Source organism: Somniosus microcephalus, chromosome 2, assembly GCF_052327205.1.
Source record: "Somniosus microcephalus isolate GS21.2 chromosome 2, FLI_Smic_1.0, whole genome shotgun sequence".
Taxonomy (NCBI): domain Eukaryota; kingdom Metazoa; phylum Chordata; class Chondrichthyes; order Squaliformes; family Somniosidae; genus Somniosus; species Somniosus microcephalus.
The window spans coordinates 350,497,634-350,524,111 of NC_140988.1; the positions used below are offsets into that span (position 1 = coordinate 350,497,634).

The 26,478-nt window shown below is 42.6% G+C and overlaps 1 protein-coding gene across 2 annotated transcripts in view; it reads left to right on the forward strand.

Annotated features, from left to right (window-relative positions):
- The first annotated feature begins 217 nt into the window (after positions 1-217).
- The window catches only part of LOC147123686 (pantothenate kinase 3-like), a 33,266-nt gene continuing 7,005 nt past the window's right edge, over positions 218-26,478 (forward strand). The window contains exons 1-7 of one of the 2 annotated variants that reach the window (XR_015074985.1): positions 218-690; positions 10,350-10,702; positions 17,044-17,297; positions 22,164-22,340; positions 23,229-23,397; positions 24,113-24,236; positions 26,205-26,330. Coding sequence is in view for 1 of the 2 variants with exons in the window: in XM_085975523.1 (XP_085831649.1) it covers positions 414-690; positions 10,350-10,702; positions 17,044-17,297; positions 22,164-22,340; positions 24,113-24,236; positions 26,205-26,330 (1,311 nt within the window). In the remaining variant the exon portion in view is untranslated. Of the gene's footprint in view, positions 691-10,349; positions 10,703-17,043; positions 17,298-22,163; positions 22,341-23,228; positions 23,398-24,112; positions 24,237-26,204; positions 26,331-26,478 lie in introns of those variants that run through there. The other variant, XM_085975523.1, reaches the window with a different exon arrangement.

The following is a 26,478-nucleotide window of genomic DNA, read 5'->3' on the forward strand; positions in this document are numbered from 1 at the left end:
CTGGAGTACACCTGTCTATAATTAATTTTTAATTATTTTAATATACAAACTGACCCACACATAAATCATTAATATATATATACTTTTTTTAAATAGCCATAAAAATGACCCCGCCCCTTTTTCTCTTGATTGGTGAGAAGGCCAATGGTTGGAGCGCGTTGATTTGACAAAGGAGCCGTCAATCAGCCGCCGTTGCCAGTCTGTGGGCGGGAGGCGGGGCTCCGGGGTCGGTCTGACGATGAGGAGCGGAGGGAGGCGGAGGCCCGGCAGCGCAATGGCGGCGGCTGTTTATTAAAACAGCAGCTCCCTTTTTTTTTGTAACCGTTGCAGTCACAGAATTGATTCGTGGGATTTTATAAATATGAAAATATAAACAACAGAGAAAAAACCCCCACACCACACCCGGATCGGTGATGGAGAGCGAGCGGGTGCTGCTGAACGGGGCGGTGAACGGTTACCATGGCGGCGGCGGTGGGCTGCAGGAGGAGGAGCAGGAGGGAGGCAAGACGAAGGCCGCGGGCCAGCAGCGGCCGCAATTCCACCGCCAGCAGCAACAGGAGGCGGCGGCGGAAAAGGAAAAGCGCCGGGCCAGCTGCTCGGAGCGGAGCCGAGCGGCTGCAAACGAGGATCCCGTCCCGACCACCAGCCGGTCGCAGCCGCGCCGAGAAACGGCCAAAAAGAACCGGCCCCGTAAGTCGGACATAGCATTGCATTAGCTCGGCCTGTCCGCCGTCAGAGGGCTGGCCAAGGAGCAAATCTGATTTAATAATCTGGGCAGCACTTGAATGCACCACTGCATATATATAATTTTTTAAATCTAAGTTTTAAAATCAATAATTTTATACATGCATACTTGAGCGACAGCGCTTTAAATAACTATCATAATTTTACAATTACATACTTGAGGGATTCCCATTTTGTAAATAGCTATATTGCAATTCATCATTTTAAGGTGATCCTGCTGCAGTAATCCAACACGCCCCACATCAAACTGCTCGCGAAAATTCATTAAATTGTCAATCACAATTATCGATCCTTCTGTGACATTTTTAAGCCGCGCAGCAATCGGACCAAAATCTCGCCAGTAATTACAATTGGAGTAGCTAAGAACGTAGTAAGCGAATTTGAGGCGATGATGATGCATAGGAGCTGCTCAGGCTTTGCTTTTTGCTGCTTGACATCATTTGAACCGCTCGATTGGATTAGTTGCCTTGTAATTCACTGAGGACTGCCAATTATCTTTCATACATTGATTAGTGTGTAAACTAGGAGAACTGCCCCGCTGGGAAATGCAGGACTGCTCTTGACGTGTCCTTCTGCCGTATACGTTCGTGACGAATTCCCTTGTATTCCCTATAATTGTAAAATATGGTGGAAATCTTATGGTAGTTTGAATGAAAGTGCAACTCTCAATCTATCAGCATAGAATCATAGAAATTTACAGCACGGAAGGAGGCCATGTCGGCCCATTGTGTCCGCGCCGGCCGACAAAGAGCTGTCCAGCCTAACCCCACTTTCCAGCACTTGGTCCGTAGCCTTGTAGGTTATGGCACTTCAAGTGCACATCCAAGCACTTTTTAAATGTGGTGAGGATTTCTGCCTCTACCACCTTTTCAGGCAGTGAGTTCCAGACCCCTCAAATCCCCTCTAAACCTCCTACTGATTACTTTAAATCTATGCCCCCTGGTTGTTGACCCCTCTGCTAAAGGAAATGGGTTCTTCCTGTCCACTCTATCTAGGCCCCTCATAATTTTATACACCTCAATTAAATCTCCCTTCCGCCGCCTCTGTTCCAAAGAAAACAAACCCAGCCTATCCAATCTTTCCTCATAGCTAAAATTCCCCAGCCCAGGCAACATCCTCGTAAATCTCCTCTGCCTCTATAAAATTATTATTTAACACATATTTATCCTAAAAGGGAGTTAGGAGAAATTTCTCAGTTGGGAGATTGGCGCACGTAATGGTTGAGGCAGTGACCACTGCCTTGTTTTCGATCAGTATTTGGAGTAGAGGAAGATACAGGCCTATGAGGTGTTGGTGGGGGGGGGGGGGCGGCACTGAAATTAGGTTTGAGTTGCTCTAGCAGAGCTGTCACAGATGCAATGGACTGAATATTCTCATTTTTAGAATTGGACATTTACAGTACAAATGATACACATGAGGTGAGGGCTGCTCGTCATGATGTAATTTGAACTAACCGATTGCAACATTGTAAACACCTTTTAAACAATATCTAATATGCACTGATGCATGCATATTAATGTAATAGAGCAACAATTGTTTAAGGAAACTTGTTGCTGTAGCTTGTATTTGTTTAATGTACATACTTTCTACGATGAGCGGTGGAAAATCTTTCCTGGGCATAGCTGTGTAGCCTGAATGATGCCACCCTTGCTCCTTCCAGCCCAAACCTATCTGAAACCTTGAGCATGAGTTCATGCTGTTGTATGAGAGTTTTACTGATAGTGAATACGTTGGCAGTTGTGCCTCAAACTACGGAAAGCTTCAGGTAATTGTCACCTATTTGCCTGCTTTTGAGACTACAGTTTTTAATTTCAAATGTTATCTGGTCAGTTGGAATTGACTGGCTGTTGAAGTTGGTTGTGGCTAAGCCATTGTTCTGCTGATAGTGCCAACTCAGAATAGAGTTGAGCTTTTGATGTGCTGAAAACTGCCAGTTTGAGAGTGTAGCTCTTTAGAATGATTGACCTTTCTGTCTGAGAGGGAAAGTGACTGGTTAGGACTGGAGGGAAAGGAAGAACTTGTTGACTAGCTTGGAATTTGAAGGCAAGGGGCGAGATTGAGTTGCTTGATTGGGAGGAGAGATAATATCTTGGTCCCTGCTATCACCTATTAGTATTTTTAATACTTGATGGAACTTGAGGAAAATTAGTCACAAAATATTTTCAAAATTGTATGTGGGTGGGGGAGAAAGGAGCAGCATTAGGTGCTTTATTTTAACTGTCTCTGCTTCTGCTCAGCAATATTGTTCCAGCAGGTAGTTCTAATAATTCTGTAGTATGTGCATGGTTTCCTGTTTTTTGTCTTTTTAAATAAAATTTGGTGGGTACATTTTTCAATCTCTTATGAAGATGAGTTAATGTGTGAAACAAAGTAAAAAAATTAATATAAAAACCAAATATTTCTATAATTGATCGAGAGTCATGCTTCCATAATTGGGATGCAAGCTTCCATTTATTTTAATGCTGAAGGGGGGGGGGGAAATCAAATACAAGAGGAAGTTCCTGCAATTTGAGATTTTTTGTAGTGTCTGAAAACCTGATCTGTTCTATTTCTGTTCAAAGAATGAAAATTTGCAGTCCATAATGGTTGCTGCATTTGTGTGAGAGCATATTTATGGGGTAACATTCCAGGTGCTAAGTACACATTGCCTTTTGTCTCTAAACAGGAGTTCTGCATGATCAGTGTTTTTTACTTGCATCAAATACATTTATCTAGAATGATCCATGCAGAGGCAGAGCTCTGACGTAAATACCACTACTTGATATATAGCTATTTTTGGCTTGAGATATCTTATTTTTGTTTGTGTGTGTGTTTTAAGTGGAAACCTGCATTGCATTGCACCCAAGTTTAAAAAAATATATATATTTCTATCTCTAATTCTATCTAATCACATTTCCCCATAAGCATATTGTGCTACATTGGTACTATTCTATTACTAGCTATTCTTATGGCCATCTTGACATTGCTGAAGCAGTAGTAGATTTCGGGAGAATATTGTGGTCTGATTGGAATGTAATTTATGGAGAGAGAAAAATCCATTCACTTCTGATCCACAATTTCAAATGAGTTCAAGGCACTGCATTGAAAGCCAAGATGGAAATATCCAGGTGGCTTCCTGTGTCACATACTGAACAGGATCAGCAGAGGAAGATTACGAAAGTTAGTATGTGGCTGCAGGGCTGGTGCAGGAGGGAAGACCAGAGCCATTATCTTTAGCCCCTGCCACAAACTCCATTTCCTCACCACCGATTTCGAAACCTCTTCCTGGCTACTGAACCAGACTGCAGCATCAGTGCCCGGAGCTGAACTTCCAACCTCATATCCTTTCCATCACAAAGACTGCCTTCTTCCACCTCTGTAATAACCTCTGCTTCAGACCATCTGCTGCTGAAGTCCTCATCCATATGTTTGTTATCTTCACATTTGACTATTCCAATGTTCTCCTAGTTGGCCTCCATAAACTTGAGTTCATTCAAAACTCTGTGGCCTGTATCCTAACTTGCACCAAGTCCCGCTCATCCAGAGCCCCTCTACTAGCTGACCTACATCGGCTCTTGATCCAGCGCCTCGATTTTAAAATTCTCCTCCTTGTGTTCAAATCCTTCCATGGCCCTGTTTCTCACCATCTCTGTAACCTCCTCCAGCCCGATAACCCTCCCAAGAATTCTGCATTCCTCCAATGGCTAACAAGGGAAATTAGGGATAGCATAAGATCCAAGGAGAGGACATATAAATTGGCTAGAAATAGCAATAATCCTAAGGATTGGGAGCAGTTTAGGATTCAACAAAGGAGGACAAAGGGATTAATTGAGAAAGGGAAATAGAATATGAGAGTAAGCCTGCAGGGAACATAAAAACTGACTGTAAAAGTTTTTATAGATATGTGAAGAGAAAAAGATTGGTGAAGTCAAGCGTAGGTCCCTTGCAGTCAGAATCAGGGGAATTTCTAATATGGAATGGCAGACCAACTAAATACATATTTTGGTTCTGTCTTCACAAAGGAGGACACAAATAACCTCCCAGAGATGCCAGGGAACATAGGGTCTGATGAAAGGGTGGAACTGAAAGAAATCAGTATTTGTAGGGAAATGGTGTTAGAAAAATTGATGGGACTGAAGGCCGATAAATCCCCAGGGCCTGATAATCTACATCCTAGGGTACTTAAGGAAGTGGCCCTAGAAATAGTAGATGCATTGCTGGTCATCTTCCAGAACTCGATAGACTCTGGAACAGTTCCCATGGATTGGAGGGTAGCTAATGTTACCCCACTATTCAAGAAAGGTGGTAGAGAAAAAGCAGGGAATTATAGACCGGTAAGCCTGACATCGGTAATGGGGAAAATGCTAGAGTCCATTATAAAAGATGTAATAGCAGAGCACTTGGAAAGCAGTGACGGGATCGGACAAAGTCAACATGGATTTACAAAAGGTAAATCATGCTTGACTAATGTACTGGAATTTTTTGAGGATGTAACTGGTAAAATAGATACGGGAGAACCAGTGGATGTGTATTTGGACTTTCAGAAGGCTTTTGATAAGGTCCCGCATAAGAGATTAGTGTGCAAAGTTAAGGCACATGGGATTGGGGGCAAGGTATTGACTTGGATAGAGAACTGGTTGGCGGACAGAAAGCAAAGAGTTGGAATAAACGGGTCATTTTCTGAGTGGCAGGCAGTGACTAGTGGGGTACCGCAAGGATCGGTCCTAGGACCCCAGCTGTTCACAATATATATTAATGATCTGGACGAGGGAATTGGATGTAATATCTCCAAATTTGCAGACGACACAAAGCTGGATGGGAGGGTATGCTGTGAGGAGGATGTCGTGAAACTCCAGTACGATTTGGACAGATTGGGTGATTGGGCAGAAACATGGCAAATGCACTATAATGTGGATAAATGTGAGGTTATCCACTTTGGTGGCAAAAACAGGAAGGCAGATTATTTTTTGAATGGCAATAGATTGGGAGAAGGGGAAGTGCAACGAGACCTGGGTGTCCTTGTGCACCAGTCGCTGAAGGTAAGCATGCAGGTGCAGCAGGCGGTTAAGAAGGTAAATGGTATGTTGGCCTTCGTAGCAAGAGGGTTCGAGTACAGGAACAAGGATGTCTTGCTGCAGTTGTACAGGGCCTTGGTGAGACCACATCTTGAGTATTGTGTGCAGTTTTGGTCGCCTTATCTGAGGAAGGACGATCTTGCCATGGAAGGAGTGCAGTGAAGATTCACCAGGCTGATACCTGGGATGGCAGGAATGACGTATGAGGAGAGATTGTGTCGATTGGGCTTATACTCACTGGAGTTTAGAAGATTGAAAGGGGATCTCATCGAAACCTATTAAATTCTGTCAGGCCTGGACAGACTGGATGCAGGAAGGATGTTTCTGATGGCTGGGGAGTCCAGAACCAGGGGTCATAGTCTAAGGCTAAGGGGTAAGCCATTTAGGACTGAAATGAGGAGGAATTTCTTCACCCAGAGAGTGGTGAACCTGTGGAATTCTCTGCCACAGAGGGCGGTGGAGGCCAATTCATTAAATATATTCAAGAAGGAGTTGGATATATTTCTTAAGGCTAAAGGGATCAAGGGGTATGGGGAGAAGGCAGGGACAGGGTACTGAGTTTGACTGATCAGCCATGATCTCATTGAATGGCAGAGCAGGCTCGAAGGGCTGAATGGCCTACTCCTGCTCCTATCTTCTATGTTTCTATGCTGGCCTTGTGCATCCCCACTCCCTTCGCCCCACCATTGACTGCTGTGGATAGGTTTTAAGCTCTGGAATTCCCTCCCTAAGCCTCTCCTCCTTTTTGAGAAGCTCCTTAAAATCTATCTCTTTCACATGTTCTGATATCTCCTCCTCTGGCTGGGTGTTGGTGTTTGTCTGATTATGCTCCTGCGATGCGCCTTGGGATGTTTTCCTATGTTAACGGCACTATATAAATGCCAGTTGTTCTTTGTCATCTTGTCGCAGATGGGTAATTTTTGCCCTTTTTGCTGTAGAAAGGTGTTGGTTTGACGGGGATTTAAAAGTGCACTGTTTTATTTTGTATAGTTGCTATTTAGTCTTAGTGCATTAAATCACGCTTTTGTAATATTGATGGTTTGAGCTGCCTTGGAGATGTATTGAAATTTCTGATTTCTTACACTGTATCTATACTGTGACTACCCATTGGGATTTTCAAATTCTTGTTGAAAGCAGTAATGGTTGAAATAAAAATTGGTTCTGCACAATATTCCCTTTTGGACACATACAATTTAATAATAATGCATAGTAATATCAAAGAATTAATAAAGTACATTCTTGCATGTTTCTCAGATTTAAGGGAGCGTTGCTATAGATTTAAGTGCCCATATACATAAACAATTTTAAGATGCTCGGTAAATTCCTGAGTACAGACTGTCGTTTCTGTAGCTATCCACCAACTTGTGCTGGACAGAATTCAGTCAGACTTCCCTATTTTCCTAATTTCTAATTTGAAATTGTAACATCTGTTGTAACAGCTTTTTAGCAGATTCTTAGCAAGCAGAGATTTAACTGACTGCTAATAGCTTGCTATCCAATGCAAATCATGTTAGATAGAAGCATATTGTTCCAAATGAGCATTTAATATTGATCTGTTTTTGAATATCAACCTTTTACTTTTCAGTATGACTTTATTCATGTATAGCATTTTAATGTGACATGCCTGAGGATATTTGGGATTGGAATAAGTTTGCATTTCATAAATAACAATTTGCATTAATTTCTTGCCATTCTTTAGTTCTTTGTCATGTTAAAAATGTGCTCGAGTCCAATTTGTTCATCTCTATATTACCCTAAATCTGTTCTTGGGTATTGAATGGACTTCTGATGGCATATTTCACTTTCTTATTTTAATAAGAAAATTAATGCTGTAAGTTGGATATTTTTTAATTCATAAATTGTCACTATTTTCATACGATTTTCTTTACCTGGGCTAGTTGTTTTGATTTTGCTAATCTGCATTCTTGCATTAAACCTTGGGATTAATCCCCAATAATTTGTCTGTCAGAAAGGCCTGCAATATTACATAAAAATAGGAAATTAACTTTCCCCTGTAGTGAATTGCATTTAACTTTTTTTCGCCCTTGGTATCAGTTGTGTCTGTAAATCGCAAATATTACCTTTTAATAGTGGAATATTCTATTCCAAAATATGTGGCAGTTTTCTGCAATTTTGGAAAATAGCTTTTTTTTTTAAACGTTATAGTTTTCAGTTTCTTTTAGTCAACAATGACTTGTGCTTACTGTTAATTGAACACAATGGCCCAAGGGGATTGAACAGACACAGAATGACATAGAATCTGCAACATGGAAACAGGACAATCTGCCTACGTGACTTTGACAAGACAATGGAGAAAGAATAGACACTGAGTAGGAGGTTGGGGGGGGGGGGGGAGAAAGAGAGGAGTGGGGGAGGGGGGGCAGCAGGGTTTGCCTCATTTTCTCCTCTTTGCCATAGTTACATTAACTATTAACCTTGGACTTGTACTCCATGTTGAGAATGCTTTGATGGTCCAAATAACAGCATTCAAGCTGTAAGGATAGTGTTCATCAAACTACCGCAATAGCCCACCACAGAAGGCCTTGACATTGGCTGGAACCCCAGCCCAAATTTTCTGTTTTGCAGGTTTGATTGGGCATGTGTAGCCATTTTTTCAGCATGCCAGTAAAGTAAATTTGAATTTTTTTCAAGGAAATAGCTACAATCTACTTCTGATACTATAAAAAAAAAGTAGTGGAATGCTCCAATAATTTGAACTGAACACCTTAAGTAACACAACATTGGAATTTAGTGCTTTGATGATTTAAATGAAGTGACTTTGAATTAAGACTGTACTTGATACCCACAGATACAATACTTAAGAAAACTTCAAGAAGGTCTTAGAGTTTACAAGCCCCCAAAGACTTGCCCTCACTGAACACTTTATAAAAAATTTTTTAAAAATCGACAAGCTCGTGCCTCTTGCAAATACAAACCTGGTGCTTTTGTCAACCTGACCTATGAAATTGGCTTAAAGGTGCCTGTTTTACTTTCAGCTGTTCACAAACCAGCTTATCGTAGTTTGAGCCGAGTAATGAATAGGACAGCTTAATCTATGTGACAATCAGCTAAGGGAAATACACGGAATAAGTTTGCTGATAAGCCCCAGGTGCAACTTTTTCTCTCTTCCCCCCCCCCCCCTCCCCAAACAAGATACTGTAACTTGATTACAAATAGTTGATAACCCCTTTTGTGTTTTTAAGTACTGATCGCTGACTATTGAGAATTGTTTAGAGAACTTCTGGCTGACCTCCCACCTTCCACCCTCCATAAACTGGAGCTCATCCAACACTCTGCTGGCCATAACCCCCATATCCTAATTCGCGCCAAGTCCCGTTCACCAATCACCCCAGTGCTCGCTGACCTACATTGGCTCCCGGTCTGACAACACCTCAATTTTAAAATTCTCATCCTTGTTTTCAAATCCCTCCATGGCCTCGCCGCTCCCTATCTCTGTAACCTCCTCCAGCCCTACAACCCTCCAAGATCTCTGCGCTCCTCCAATTCTGGCCTCTTGCACAGCCCCTATTTTAATTGCTCCACCATTGGCAGCTGTGCCTACAGCTGCCTTGACCCTTAGCACTGGAATTCCCTCCCTAAACCTCTTCACCTCTCCTCCTTTAAGACGCTCCTTAAAACCTACTTATGTACCTCTTTAACCCATCAGCCCCTAATACGTCCTTATGTGGCTCGGTGTCAAATCTTGTTTGATAATGCTCCTGTGAAGAGTCTCGGGACAATTTACTACGATAAAGGCGCTATATAAATGCATTGTTGTAGGAAAAATGATTCCTCGGAAACTAGACTTTGCGTAAGAGAGACAACTTTATTAAATGACAGAGCTCTGGGAGAAGAGTCTGCAACCACGCGGTCTGCGAGAGCACCTTCTCCCCGATTGTAGTACGTGCCGAGCTTATATACAATTCCAAGAAGTTGGTTTTAGATCATTTACATTCATCCAATCAATTTGTTTATTAGCGCATATCGTTATTTTCCCCCAGTCAGGAGTTTACACACTTGTGTTGCCAATTCTGCCTCTTCAGGTCTTCGTTCCGTCTTGTTCCCCGGCGGAATGTGATTAGTTCGATAATAGGATACAAGTGATTAGTTCGATGATAGGATACCAGTGAACCTTGTTAGTCCTCAGTGATTCAATTAGTCCCAGTCAGGACACGAGATGAACTTTGTTCCAGCCATGCATAAGCGTGGCATGTCTCACTGTGCAGTGATTCAATTAGTCCCAGTCAGCGAATTTGTTGTTTGTGTCTTTTCCAGCAAAATCTTGTCCAGCAAAATTTTATTCTAACAGCATGTTGTTGTTATACATGGCAGTTACAACACAGAAACGGGGCACTCGCCCAACCAGTCCATGCCTGTGTTGACCTTTTCACGCGAGCAAGTTCTAATCACATTTACCCACTCTGTTCCCATATCCCTTTAACCCCCTTTTAATTGATTCCTGAGCCAAACAGTAGGTTTGAGCTGGATTGTGTATTTGATTTTCTTCTCGTAAGGAATCTTGCATTTATTTTAACTTTTTCCTTCTCGTAGCCTTTCCCTGGTTTGGCATGGACATTGGTGGGACTTTAGTGAAACTGGTTTATTTTGAACCAAAGGACATTACTGCTGAGGAAGAACAAGAGGAAGTGGAAAACCTGAGAAGTATACGGAAATATTTGACCTCTAACGTGGCTTATGGATCCACAGGCATCCGTGATGTGCATCTTGAACTCCACGATTTGACAATTTGTGGGCGCAAAGGCAGTTTGCACTTCATAAGGTTTCCTACCCAGAACATGCCAGCATTTATTCAGATGGGCAAAGCCAAACACTTTTCAAGTCTGCACACAACGCTGTGTGCCACTGGAGGTGGTGCATACAAATTTGAGCCAGACCTGCGCACAGTATGTATATTTTAATTCTGCTTTTTACTTGGCAATATTTGGGACTGCAGAGCCATGGGCAGTAATCTGTTAAATTTTTTACATGTCTTGAGCTCAGCTCAGGAGTGGAGTGATCAGTCTGTTTGGAAATGAGATGTTCATTCACAAATGCATCTGTTTCTGCTTCAGTGCTCCGTTCTGGTAGATGAGTGGTTTCTCCTTGTGGGTTGAAGGATAATGTTTTAACATTCTAGGTTTGTAAGCACTGGAGAATTCAGGCGGACTAGTGAGGGGTGGGCGGGTGGAAGAGTGGGATTTGGGAAGTGGGTTTCTTAAATCCAGCAGGACTGAGGGGGTTTTGGAGCGGGGGTGGGAATAGTCTGAAAATGATGTAGGGTTGCTGGGATCTGGTAGTATTGGAGGGGGGATTAAGGTCTAACAATGTTGTGGGGGATTGTCGCTCGGGAGGATGTGACCGAAACCATCAGTGTCTAAAACCCCCACTGTCGGCCTATTGTCCTGACCTATACATATCCCTTGGATACTGCCACTTTCCCCAACACCAGCAGTTCCTTGAATCATCGATACAAAAGCAAAATACTGCGGATGCTGGAAATCTGAAACAAAAACAGAAAATGCTGGAAATACTCAGCAGGTCAGGCAGCATCTGTGGAGAGAGAAACAGAGTTAACGTTTCAGGTCGATGACCTTTCGTTAGAACTGCTGACCAGTTCTACCAAAATGTATCACTTCACACTTTTCTGAGTTAAATTTCGTCTGCCACGTGTCCGCCTATTTCGCCAGCCTGTCTGTCCTCCTGAAGTCTATCACTCTCCTCCTCACTGTTCACTATACTTCTAAGTTTTGTCATCTGCAAATTTTGAAATTGTGCCCTGTACACCCACATCCAAGTCATTAATATATATCAAGCAAAGCAGTGGTTCTAGAACCTTCCTCCAGTCCAAAAAACAACCGTTCACCACTACACTGTTTCCTATTACAGGAAACTTTGTTATCCAGAGGCAAGCTCGAGCCACCGGCAAAAATCGGGAGCCGTTTTTTTTTCTTCTCGTTGCTTTTTTCTCAGTCAAGCTGTGCAAGGTCTGTAGCTAAGCAACAGCTTCAGCTAGAGACGCTACAGAGACGCTTGCCGACTGTTTAGAAGCTGTTGCTAAGCAACAAGGTTTGTTGATTCACACGGAGCTGAAAAGCTCCGTATGCTTCAACATTAGCACTGGTGTGTCCGACAGTTTTGAGGGAACGGCAACAGCTCGGTCCCGTCGGTGCCGGATAGCACACAGTTTCCTGTACTTGGTCAATTTCGTATCCATGCTGCCACTGTCCTTTTCATTCCATGGGCTTCAACTTTGCCGGCAAGCCTATTATGTGGCACTTTGTCGAACGCCTTTTTGAAATCCATGTACACTGCATCAACCACATTACCCTCAACAACCCTCTCTGTTACCTCATCAAAGAACTCAATCAAGTTAGTTAATCACGATCCTGTTTTTATGTTCCAGCCTTAAAGCATTTAAGCATAAATTTTCATCTTAAAATGAATGGACTGAAAATCACAAGCTGGGGTTGCACAATTTCCTGTAACTCCTAGTGTGCACCAGAAGCATAGAATTGGAAACAATTAGTGCACTATTAGTTAATTTGCTGATTTATGCAGTCTTTAATAAAAGTCCATTTCCTTCAAGAAAAATGACTTCTCAAGCTCATTGTTTGTCTTTAATATACAATGGTTCAGAAGAATTTTTTATAGCAATAAACTGCAATCCATTCTCATGTTTTGTATTTTCTAACCATCAGCAAAGAAATCACAGGTTCTGCTGTCTCCATGTGTTGCCCATTGTTAATTTAATAAATCTAAATAAATGCCGGACTTGCCTGAAATGAACGTTTGACAATTTAATCTGTATTTTCTTTCAAAGAATCGGGCAAGTTCGTCCATAAGTCTCCCGGGGGATCTTTCTGGACAATTTTTTTGTGTCTTCCAATCCCAGCAGTGTTTTTCAATATCCCAGTGTGACCTAAATATTAATATTAGAATTCAACTCCATATTTTTAGTTTTGAAAAATTACAGGAAAAAATCTTGACATTTTGACAAAAGCCGATGCAAATCCATTAATGTAGTCTAATGAAGTGAGTGACAGTTACATAGAAATTATAATATGGAAACCGGCTTTTCGGTCCAACCAGTCCATCTTGGTATTTACCCTTTACACAAGCAGTAGTCCTAATCCCATGTGTTTGCCCTGTTCCCATTCCCTTTATCCCCCTTTCCTTCAGCCACCTATCTAACTTCACCTTAAATGTCCTCATGCCTCTGCTGATCTGTCTCTGGATAAAATTGATTTTGATAACTATTTACCTGATTAAAATATTGCAAGCAATCTATCTCCAGTAATGGCAGTTTGGACATACTAGATTGATTCCTGGGATGATGAGGGTTGGAAAGATTGAGTAGATTGGGCCTATACTCATTGCGCCGTTGTTACTTCTAGACTTGACTATTCCAACGCACTCCTGGCCGGCCTCCCACATTCTACCCTACGTAAACTTGAGGTCATCCAAAACTCGGCTGCCCGTGTCCTAACTCGCACCAAGTCCCTTTCACCCACCACCCCCTGTGCTCGCTGACCTACACTGGCTCCTGGCTAAGCAACGCCTTGATTTCAAAATTCTCATCCTTGTTTTCATATCCCTCCATGGCCTCGCCCCATCCTATCTCTCTAATCTCCTCCAGCCCCACAACCCTCCGAGATATCTGCGCTCCTCTAATTCTGCCCTTTTGGACATCCCTGATTTTAATCGCCCAACCATTGGTGGCCGTGCCTTCTGTTGCCTAGGCCCTAAGCTCTGGAATTCCCTGCCTAAACCTCTCCACCTCTACCTCTTTCCTCCTTTTAAGACGCTCCTTAAAACCTACCTCTTTGACCAAGCTTTTGGTCACCTGTCCTAATTTTTCCTTGTGGCTCGGTGTCATTTTCTGTCTTATAATACGCCTGTGAAGCGCCTTGAGATGTTTTACTACATTAAAGGTGCTATATAAATACAAGTTGTTGTACTCTATTAGAAGAATGAGAGGTGGTCTCATTGAAACATAAGATTCTGAGGGGGGCTTGACCGGGTAGATGCTGAGAGGCTGTTTTCCAGCTGGAGTGTCTAGAACTAAGGGGCATAGTCTCAGGATAAGGGGTCGGCCATTTACATAGAAACATAGAAACATAGAGATAGGAACAGGAGTAGGCCATTCGGCCCTTCGAGCCTGCTCCGCCATTCAATGAGATCATGGCTGATCTTCGTCTGAGATCATAGCTGATCTTACCAGTTCAGTACCCCGTCCCCGCCTTTTCTCCGTAACCCTTAATCCCCTTAGCCTTCAGAAATATATCCAATTCTCTCTTGAAAATATTTATTGAATTAGCCTTCACAGCCCTCTGTGGCAGGGAATTCCACAGGCTCACCACTCTTTGAGTGAAGAAATTCTTCCTCATCTCTGTTTTAAATGATTTGCCCGCTATTTTTAGACTGTGGCCCCTGGTTCTGTGCTCCCCGGCCATTGGAAACATTCTCTCTGAATTCAGCCTGTCCAGGCCTGCCATAATTTTATATGTTTCGATGAGATCCCCTCTCAATCTTCTAAACTCCAGTGAGTACAAGCCCAAACTATTTAATCTCTCTTCGTAGGTCATTCCCGCCATTCCAGGTATCAGCCTGGTGAATCGCCGTTGCACTCTTTCCATGGCAAGAACATCCTTCCGCAGATGGGGCGACCAAAACTGTACACAATACTCCAGATGCGGTCTCACCAGCACCTTGTACAGCTGTAGTAAGGTATCCCTATTCCTATACTCGAACCCCCTTGATATGAAGGCCAACATACCATTTGCCTTCTTAATCGCCTGTTGCACCTGCATGCTCTCCTTCAGTGACTGGTGCACAAGAACACCCAGGTCCCTCTGCACTTCCCCATCTCCCAATCTATTGCCATTTAGATAATAATCTACCCTCCTGTTTTTACCCCCAAAGTGGATAACCTCGCATTTATCCACATTATAGTGCATCTGCCACGTATCCGCCCATTCCCCCAACCTGTCCAAATCGCACTGTAGCCTCCTGACATCCTCATCAGAGCCCACCCCTCCTCCTAGTTTAGTGTCGTCAGCGAATTTGGAAATATTGCATCCAATTCCCTGATCCAGATCATTTATATATATTGTGAACAGCTGGGGTCCCAGGACAGATCCTTGCGGCACCCCGCTGGTCACTGCCTGCCACTCCGAAAACGAGCCGTTTATTCCAACTCTCTGTTTTCTATCCGCCAGCCAGTTCTCTATCCACGTTAATACTTTGCCCCCAATCCCATGAGCCTTAATTTTGCATGATAATCTTTTGTGTGGAACCTTATCGAAGGCTTTCTGGAAGTCAAGGTACACCACATCCACTGGCTCTCCCCCATCTATTTTACCAGTTACTTCCTCAAAAAATTCCAGCAGATTAGTCAAACACGATTTACCCTTTGTAAATCCATGTTGACTCTGTCCGATCCTTTCCCCATTTGTCAAGTGCTCCGCTATTTTATCCTTAATAATGGACTCTAGCATTTTGCCCACAACCGACGTAAGGCTTACTGGTCTATAATTCCCTGCTTTCTCTCTACCCCCCTTTTTAAATATTGGGGTAACATTAGCTACCCTCCAATCCACGGGTACTGTTCCCGAGTCAATGGAGTTCCGGAAGATGATCCTTAGAGCATCTGCTATCTCCAGGGCCACCTCCTTAAGTACCCTAGGATGTAGTTTATCAGGCCCCGGGGATTTGTCGGCCTTCAGTCCCCTCAACTTACCCAACACCATATCCCTAGAGATACTAATTTCTGTCAGCTCCTCCCTCTCATTAGTCCCTATGTTTGCCGATATTCCTGGGAGGTTATTTGTGTCCTCCTTTGTGAATACAGAACCAAAGTATGAGTTTAATTGGTCTGCCATTTCCTTATTCTCCATTATATATTCTCCCGAATCGGACTGCAAGGGACCGACTTGGGATTTTACCAGTCTTTTCCTCCTGATATACCGATAAAAGCTTTTGCAGTCTGTCTTTATGTTTGCTGCAAGTTTACTTTCGTATTCTATTTTCCCCTTCCTGATTAATCCCTTTGTCCTCTTTTGCTGTATCTTGTACTGCCCCCAATCTGAGGACTGCCCCCAGTCCCCAGGACTGAGATGAGCGATTTCTTCACTGAGGGTTGTGAATCTTTGGAATTCTCTACCCCAGAGGGCTGTGGATGCTGAGTTGAGTATATTCAAGGCTGAGCTATAGATTTTTGGACTCTAGGGGAATCGGATGGAAAGTGGAGTTGAGGTTGAAAATCAGCCATGATCTTATTGAATGGCAGAGCAGGCTCGAGGGGCCGTGTGGCCTACTCCTATTTCTTATGCTGTTTTACCATATATTTGAATGTTTAAATTTGCATGTTACCTGCATATTAAATATACTTTACTGGTTGTTTTCATTCTAAAAAGTGATGCACCAGTGGCACGGCACGGTGCGTCCCAGTGGGATCGCTATCGATTTCTGATCTGATGATCGATCCTCTTCGGTAGAATTCGTGCAAAAAGCAAAGTCACCAAAAATACATTTGTTCACTTGGCTTGTAAATGACGGTTTAAACGTTCAACTAGCAATTTAGTAGGGAGGCAAACCGGTTTGACTGCCCTGGAGTAGTTGTAGACGACTCGTGACACAATTCTGGGGTCTGGTGAAATCGTGTCTGTGTAAAAGCAAAGTAATTTCTCAACTAGTCAAATTGCCTTCTGCAGCCAGTTGCTCTGTCCTGCAGTAATGGTGGCACTAGAATGAAGTGTGCAGTGTACAGTGCAGGTTTAACGAGCTGATGCTTGTCCTCGAGGTCGCTCCGAGCAGTTGATGTTTGTACTGGGACAGGCAGGTGAGATTATGTGGCCAAATCATGTGACCATATTTACATATCTGTTTTGAGATGCTTGCCGCAATCTAATGTTTAACTGTCCTTCTATTCCTGCAATTTTTCATGGGAAATATTGCTGTAAGAATATCCTTTTCTATAGACTATTTGTTCCACTTGCGTTAATGCCAGCATGTTTGATCATTATTGATCGTTTTGCATGGTGGGATTGCCAGAGTGAGAGTTCTTTTGGATGTCTGGGTTAGAACTTCCATTATGGAGGGAAAAAAGCGAATATTAAACTGTTAGTCTTTAACAGAATCTAAACTTGGGGAAACATTGGAGCAGGGGGTGAAGTTTTTTTAATGCTTGCAGGAAAACAATATTACTTGTCTTGATCCTAAACCTGGTTTTGTGTAACTTTTGTAGATTGTTAACCTGCAGCTTCGAAAGCTGGATGAGCTTGACTGCCTTATCCATGGAATGATGTATATTGATTCGATAGGCTTCAATGGATGTGCCGAGTGCTACTACTTTGAGCACCCAACTGATCCAGAAAGGTGTCAGAAGATGACATGCGCTTTGAATAATCCGTATCCACTGCTACTGGTGAATATTGGATCAGGAGTCAGTATTCTTGCCGTTTATTCAAAGGATAATTACAAGCGAGTAACTGGTACCAGGTGAGCAACAAACACGGCAGGGCCTTTTTGAAATGCTATGAAGAATTATAGAGCAAGACTGACTCTCTACCCTGTGCACTTACTTGACTCTTTTCTTGGGCAGCTTGGATAGAGAAAATGCGTTTCTTAATTTTGCTGTCCTATTTAATATATTGTCTTCCAGGCAGTAAATCTAGTTACTCTGCCTTGATTATTTTCACAAAATCGGTGTGTAATCTTCAGCATTCTATTGTAAGCCTATAGCTGTTTTATTCCACTTTGAGCTGCTTTACTATTTGCCTCTTTCCATTTTATACTCTCTACTGATCATTTTAGTCAGTGCATATTATACAAAAAAGCATTCAGTAATATACTGTACTGTAGTTTTTCTTTGAGTAGTTGTTTGTGTTTAAAAAGCATCACAAGTAAGACTCATTTGAGAGGGTCCAGTTGATTGTCCTCTGCTTGATCAGTTCTCTAACGGGGCTTCCTGAAGCTACTTTTCTTAATAGGGGTTCATAATTAATTACACATGCCTTTGCTAAAATAACTGACCACCCAGTGATATCAAAAGGTCAATTTGCTATCAAGTGCTAAAGCCAAAAAGCGAAATATTAGTACTGTTTGGCAAGTCAGTTGAGCTGATCTGGCAACATTTTGTGTTCGTGTAATGGCGCATCTCAGCAAAAGCCAGTGAGATCACTAGCTAGAGTTGTTAGCTGCACCGTCTCCCCAAAGTCCTGACTTGATACTTGAGGTTACAGTTAATGCTTACTCAATGGTAGTAAGTTGATGGAATCCAACGTAAAGTTATAAATTTGATGGATACAAGATTACTTAAAAATACAAGAAAAGTGGAAGATAAAATGCTATGTGGCTCACCAGCTGATTCCTCCAGTATCTGAACACACACCCAGCCTTCATATTTTTTTTTTACCTCTACTACCCTGCCCACTAGATTATTTCTAACACCTCACCTTCCAAGAAGTTCTTCCTAATACCTATCTTTAAACACTTTTTTTATGAATTGAAATTTGTATCTGTTCCTGGCTTAATTTAAGTTGATATACTGGATTTAACACATGCATTTATTTCAACATATCATTGAATTTTTCTGCTCAATTAGACATTGAAGAAAAGTCTGAACTCCGTTTATCCTTGCAGAACTTTTAGTTTTGGCTGAAAACCAGTACAAACATTTGAAACCTTGGAAGGTTACAATATAATTCATGGCTTGTGCACTACTCATTCTTTAATGTTGGAACTGTTTTTAATGGCAATTGCAGATGTCAGTACATGTGTAAAATTTGCAGATCAGCATGTAATGTCCCAGAAAAGATGTATTCCAGCTCCTCATTTATCCTGGCCCCACGTGAATGCTTCTATCTTGTGACCTCAAATTTCTTTTAAAAGTGAGTCATGATGATCATGCATTCCATTAGGTCTTCTGCCCTGAACCACCATGGTAGCATGGCTCATTGCTACCTCTCATCTCTGCCTCTTCACTTGTTTCCCTGGCAACTTTTCCTCATTAGTGCACCTTGGAAGGAATTTGGTAGGAAGAACAAGGAGAGGCAATATAAACTAAAGGGTACAATTCTAAAGTGGGTGCATGAACAGAGACCTGGGGGTATATGTGCACAAATCTTTGAAGGTGGCAGGGTAGGTTGAGAAAGCAGCTAAAAAAAGTATACAGGATCCTGGGCTTCATAAATAGAGGCATAGAGTACAAAAGCAAGGAAGTTATGCTGAACCTTTATAAAACACTGGTTTGGCCTCCGCTGGAATATTGTCCAATTCTGGGCACCGCACTTAGGAAGGATGTGAAGGCCTTAGAGAAGGTGCAGAAAAGATTTACGAGAATGATCCCAGGGATGAGGGGCTTCAGTTACGTGGATAGACTGGAGAAGCTGGGCTGCTTGTTCTCGGAGCAGAGAAGGTTGAGAGGAGATTTGATAGAGGTGCTCAAAATCATGAGGGATCTAGACAGAGTAGATAGAGAGAAACTGTTCCCATTGGCGGAAGGGTCGAGAGCCAGAGGGGACAGAGTTATGGTGATTGGCAAAAGAACCAAAGGTGACTTGAGGAAAAACTTCTTTATGCAGTGAGTGGTTAGGATCTGGAATGCACTGTCTAAAAGGGTGGTGGAGGAGGCAGACTCAATCGTGGCTTTTAAAAGGGAATTGGATAAGTACCTGAAGGAGAAAAATTTGCAGGGCTATGGGGGAAGGGCAGGGGAGCGGGACTTGCAGAGAGCTGGCACAGGCTCGACAGGCCAAATGGCCTCCTTCTGTGCTGTAACCATTCTATGATTCCTTCATCTCTCTCACCTCTGCCATATGATTTTCCTCACTGAAATCATCATCTCCCTTATCCTTCAGACCAATCAACAGCTTGCCGTCTCCTTCCTGCCCTCGCTGCACATCACTCTGCATATCAGCTCCCCCCACACACACACGACCTTGCTGTCGCACAGGACCTTGTCACCTCCTTTTATATCGGTTCCTAGTCTCCCTCATCACTCATCTCCTCACACTACTTCTTGAAGTAAAATCCTAACTGCCACAATGTCTAGCTCTTTTTCTCCTTTTTGACCCTCTGACCATCATGACTGCTGTCAACCTGCTCAATAGTCTCTTGGTTTTGCTTTCAACCTGCTCATTATCCATCTCCAAGTAAGTCAGTCTTGTCCATGCCGTTCCCTGCTTAAGGTTCTACCTCTGCACTCTGTGCACCTGGTGTGTGATTGGCTAGGTTGTGCAGTGCCAGATTTGGCTTGGCCATCCTACTCCATGACCAATTTTTCCAACTGCTGCAGGATCTTCCTGGACAATAAGGACATTTCCAGATTCCTCAACAACAAACCACCACCTTTTGGTTACCTGCTCCCTCCAAATTTCCCTCTGACAGCAAGCAGGAGGATTGAGATGTATTGAGACTGTAGATGCAGCTGCCTCGGTCTCCTCTTCCTTTGCACTAGCCCTCATCACTTATTCTGTAGATTCTCTCCCATTGCCCTCCCTGCCCTCGAGACTCATCTCCTAAGACCCACCTCCTGCTCCCTTGATATGCTCCCCACCCAGTTCCTGCCCAATCAGCTACATTTCCCCATCTGTGCTTGAGCAGTGTTCCTGTGCCCTTCATCCCTCCCCTCTTCTCCGCAAGAAGCCCATCCTGGACCCCTCTGTCTTCTCCAACTAGTCCCCCATCTCTAACTTCACTTTTCTCTCGTGCCTTTAATGACCATCTCCTCCAATGCCTCTTCTCCATTGTTCAGCTTGGTGGGACTGTCTTTGCTTGGCTCCACTGTTTACCTATCCAATTGTAGCCACAGCATCTCCAACAATTGCTTCATTCTGCCCCCATATTGTTGCTTCTGGAGTTCCCCAACGATCGATTCTTGGCCCCCTCCGTTTCCTCATCTATATGCTGTCCCTTGGAGACACCATCTGCTGACATGCGGTCAGCTTTCATATGTATTCTGAAGATCTTAATGCCTCCGCTGCCACCGTGTTGTCCGATTGCTTATCTGACATCCAGTCTTTGATGAGCCACAATTTGGTCCAGTTAAATATTGGTAAATATTCAAGCCATTGTTTTTGGCCACTGCCACAAGCTCTGCACACTTGCCACTGATTCCAGTCACCACCTTCTGGATTGTTTGTCCAGTGCCCTCTTCGTCTCCCTCCCTAGCTCTGTCCTTCATAAATTTCAACTCTTCCACCTTCATCTGGCCCAGTTGCCAATCTCCACTGCCTCGCCATCCCTCAATGTATCATTTTAAAAACCTTCACCCTCTTTACGAATCTCTCCACTTGCTTGGCCTTGCCCCTGTGCACCTCTGCAACCTTCTCTATCATGTGTCCCAGCCCATATCCTCCACCTCTAACCTTCTGTGCACCTTCCACTCCAACAATAGTGACAATTTTCAGCCACCTCAGCCCTACTCTGGGCCTTCTTCCCTAGGTTCCTCTGCCTTTCTGCCTCTATCCTATGTCTTTTTAATAGCCTCATTTTAACCATGCTTTTTCATTTCTCCTAACTCTTCCACTATTGGGCTTCCTTTTCTCCTTTTTAGGAAGTGTCTTGGGGCAATCAATCTCTGCATTCAAAATGTGATATAAATGCAAGTTTTTGTAATTTTCATAGTAAACTGTTCCAGAAAGTATCGTCTATAGTACTGGGATAGTAGCTTGTCATAAGAGTATACTTAAAGGCTTCTATATGTTGCTTCATATAGGAGTTCTGCACTGAGGGTCTGTGTACTTTGGACATTGACTCAATTATTTTGCCAGGCAAATTTGATGGCATTGGAACAAAGAAACTACATGTGCAATTTTGCACCTGTAGTTTTAAAGTTTCTATTTTCTACTGTCAGCTGTCAAAAACTTGCATGTTCACAAGCAGCCAGAAAAGGTCCCTGCTACATTTCCAGAAACAGTGTAACCATTGTGACGGTGGCACCACTGAAGGCTATCGCAGCAGCAGCAGAATGCAGTAAATCAGAAGTTCGAGCTGCTTCTGAGACACTGTAGGGTGAAACAAGTGTAACATATGAGCATATTCTCTTTAATACTCTCTCTCTCTCTCCTGTGTTGAAACTTTCCCTAATGTGTGCGAAAGATGGTTAAACTTAGTAACCCGATTTCTGATATGTACCTAGCTAATGTAGTGCAATCTGTGAAGAACATGAGACGAGAGGCTTGCACCCTCCTTTCAACTGAAACCATGCCACTAGGTGGTGCAAGTGCTATAGTGGATGCACATTGTTTTAAAGAAAACATTTTTATTGAGACTTGTTTGTCCTCCACTGTAGTTTGGAAAATATGGGGGAATGGGATGTAATTGTCCTGTCCCCTAATCTGACTTCTGAAAATGTCCTTTCAGTCTTGGAGGTGGGACTTTTCTTGGTCTGTGCTGTCTGCTGACTGGTTGCTCAACCTTTGAAGAAGCCCTCGAGATGGCGTCACGTGGGGAGAGTACGAAGGTGGATAAATTAGTAAGCGATATCTATGGAGGAGACTATGATCGGTTTGAGCTTCCAGGCTGGGCTGTGGCATCTAGGTAAGATCATTTTTATTCCCCACATTTTAATTGTTGCCTCTTGTGTGGTACATTTGTTTTTAAAAGAGGAAAACCTGGCTTCTGTTTATTGGAATTTCTAAGTTTATGTAAATTGCCTGCTTATAGTCCTTGGATCATTATAGAATTATATAGAGCTTTTCAGCAGAATGGTTGGGCTTTACAATAGATGAACAATAAAAACAAGTCTGTGCACACAGTAATTGTACCGATAGATTAATGTTTTTTTTTTAAAGTCATGCGTGATACTTTTGTACATTGGGTTTCCCCTCCCTGAAATATTTTTCTTGCTTCTGGAATGGCAAAGAAAAAATTAAGTTTGTAATATGTGTACATGCAACTTTAGGTCTTAAATGTGAACTTTAGCCCGATGCTGCTTAATCGAGTTTCAGTCCTTTCCTTTAAGGGCCCAGAAATTCGGGTCGGGGGCTTCCCGTGGGTGCAAGCCCCCGACCTGCACTTATCTGGCCGTTGAGCTGTGGGCCCGCGTGGGATTCCGATCCTGGGCCTCCTCCAACTGCCGGTGCGCAGTGCTTGCGTATCCCAGGGGCGCAGTTAGTTCGAAGCGTCCCCTGGGATCACGTGGACCATGGAGAGCCAATGGTAGCAGGGAATGCTTCATTCATAAATTTGACAGGAAGGGCTGTCAAACCTATAAATACTATAAGCCCCAAAACAACTAAAAATTCAATTTTTTAATTACATAAAATAACCATTTTAAACAATAATTTAAACTTTTGAAAAAATTAGTTACATTTTCTAACGGGGCTAAAAATAAACTTCCCTTTCTTTAAAGTATTTAAAAATAATAAACCTGTGGAAAAAAGTTTTAATTTTAATTAATTCACCACTTACCTTGTTTTTTAAAAGTGTAACTGCTGGAGACTTGCCCTCCCGGAGAAACCTGCAAAAGAAATGTAAGTTCGATGCGCACGCGCTGCCTCCGGCGCACGCGTTCCACCTGTCAACCCCTTTCAAGGGAATGGAAGTTCCGGATTCCCGCGCATGCACAAAACCGGCACTTTCGTTGGGCCTATGCGTGAGTATCCAGCGCGTGGGGACCTGAATTTCTGGGCCATTCAGTGCTGACCTATCCTGGGCTAGGTACTGTTCTAAGACCATATGCATTGCTGCAGTACCTTGCACAAGTAGCCATTCTTTGTGTGAGCTAGGGCAGTATGTGGTGGAAAGCTATTTGACCAAGACTGCCCAGCAGGGGTCACTAGGTACTGATCAGGCGTGGGGGAAATGTGTTTTCTTTTCCCTTGCTCGTCTCTTGATACTGAGAACAATTCTAGTGCTCCCAACAGCCTGCGATCAATGGACTCAACACCGTGCAACGTACTTCATCATTTCATGCTCGGCACCCTTTGGGCTTTTCTGGTTGGTCCAAGAAAAAAGTAATGGCAGCCTACTGGAAAAAAAAAAAAATCCTTGACATAGTAGCCATCATCGTGGTCTTTGAATAAGATTTCTGATTAGTTCCTTGTAAAGAGATGGTATGCTAACACTACCTCCACCCATTCTGTTTTTATTTACATTTTAAAAACACTTATCCAGGAGGTGTTACCAGCCTACTGTACATGGCAATTCTTAGTATCTTGTAGCAATGGAGTGAGATTGAATTGGTTACTTACCTGAGAGACGGACTGTGAGGAATGGCAGTGCATGAGAGAATAAATACAAACTTTGTTTTTCAAAAAGATAAAATGTGGATTGGACTGGATGTACAACCTTTTTATTTCCTCCTTCAGTTTTGGGAATATGATGAGCAAAGAAAAACGGGAAGCAGTGAACAAAGAAGATTTGGCTAGAGCAACTTTGGTCACCATCACAAACAACATAGGCTCTATAGCCAGGATGTGTGCATTGAATGAGGTTGGAACTTAGTTTTGAAGTCCATTTTTATGTAATCTGAAGGAGAATAGGTGCAGGGTGTCTTCTGTTCTGAGAGATTTTAATTTGTTGTATGTACCTGGCTAAAATTAATAAAAGATGTTTGTTTGCCATAGTTGAAACCATACTTTTATGGGGAAATGCTTATAACTAAAGGAAATATTTTTTTTAAATGTAGCTGTTGCTATGGTATTGATATAGGGAAAACTTAAATCAGCATGCAGAAGGCTGGTGGTTCAAATCATTCTGCAGCTTTCTTATGAAGAGTGCTTGCATCTAATAGGAGCCTGCCACATGGGAGGAATGATGCTTTGTGTTTTCAGCTTCTTTACAGTGCTGCCTTGTAGCATCCAGATCAAGCAGCATTGTACAGGGCTATGAAAGCACCGAGACTTGTACTGCAGGTGCAAATGTTTCTCTGCCTTTAGTATTTTTTGTGTGCAAGTTTTTTCTCTTTTCTATCAGCGGTTGCCTCTCTCCTTTCTCCCTACAGCTTGCTTTCCTTAGTTTACTTATTATCTTAATCCATTTAGGATTACCTTTCTGTAATATGTGCGTACTATGCAGTTGTCCTGAATGCTCAGTAGTATATGTCCTCTTAAAGGTATTCCATTTGGCCTTTTTATCTGAGGTTTACTTGAGTGCACCCCACCCAACCCCAAGTTAAATTATTTAAGCCGTTTGTTCATTGCTTGGAAGTTCACCGTTTTAAAGTTGTATACCTAAGTATTATTGGATCGTTGTAAATCATGTCAAATTTGATAACCTAATTGCTGATGCCCAGGTGTGTTACTACTTCCATTCCCATTATACTGTTGATCACTTACCATTGGCAGATGGTGATGAGAATTAGCTCTCGTGGCCTCCCTAACACAGCCAGAAAGCAGTCATGCATTATATTTACACTTATTAACTCATTCTAAACTGCTTAGACATTACCATTATATATTAGGTTGGTTAAGTTTTCCATTAGAGTGACTGCACATATCCTTTATTATCTATTCACCTATTATCTGAGGAACTTCTATTTTGCAGAGTTTTGTTGGGTGTTTGTGATTGTAGACTTTGATTTTTCTCTGATGTACAAATCCCTCCACGGCCTCACCCCACCCTACCTTTTGCAACTTCATCCAACCTTATGGCTCAATCTTGGCCCTTCAGCCTCAGGCTCTGGCCTTGGGGTATGGGCGGAGCATTCCACAGGAGTTCCTCAGTCAGTGGTAAAGCCTTCAGTGACCTCTGCTCCATTTTGGAGATTCCTCTCTAAATCCACCTCGACCTGCTTTTGGGCACCTTTCTTAACCATTCTACAGGAAACTTTGTTATATCCGGCACCGACGGGACCGAGCTGTTGCCGATCTATCAAAACTGCTGGACATACAAAGTTAATGTTGAAGCATATGGAGGTTTTCATCTCCGTATCTGACAACAAACACTTGCTTAGTAACAGCTTCAGAGAGACTTTCCAGAGCCCGACTGTTGAAAACAAAGCCACGAGAAGAAGAAAAACAAAGCAACGAGAAGAGAAAAAAACCTAACAAAACGGCTCCTGATTTTTGCCGGTAGATCGAGGTTTCCGGACATACAACCTCCGGATAAACCAAAGTTTCCTGTAATACCCTTGGATGGCAGCTCTGTCCTATGTCTTTCAATGTTGGCACACAGCAATTGTAAAACATGAAAGTTTCTTCTGAAAATGGTTGAAAAACTTGTCTTTTAAAATTGTGTAAATTTGTACTTTTTTTTGTGAGCTGTTCAAGATGGTTCATTTTTTGTAGTTCTACTCTTGTGTACTTTGACCTCACCTTTTTTGGAGAAGTAGGGAGTTAGATTATGCACTTTATTTTGAAGATCTAGATGGTAAATGTTATGTACATTTTAAATGTTTTGCAATCTTATTGAGTTTATTTTGCTATCATTAAGGGTTGTAATTCATTAATTCTTCTTTAGTGCATTAGCAGAGTGGTGTTTGTTGGCAACTTTCTAAGGATCAACACTTTGTCCATGAAACTACTGGCCTATGCTTTGGACTACTGGTCAAAGGGACAACTGAAGGGGCTCTTTATGGAACATGAGGTGAGCTTTTAAAAAAGCCCTAGTTACTTGGAATATTTTCAAAGACTATTTTTGTTTGTTAATGATGGGTCGTAATCCAGTGCGTTGTTATGCTAACGTGCTAAACAGCAAGATGAACACGATTCCCTATGTAGCAACTTCCTTAATG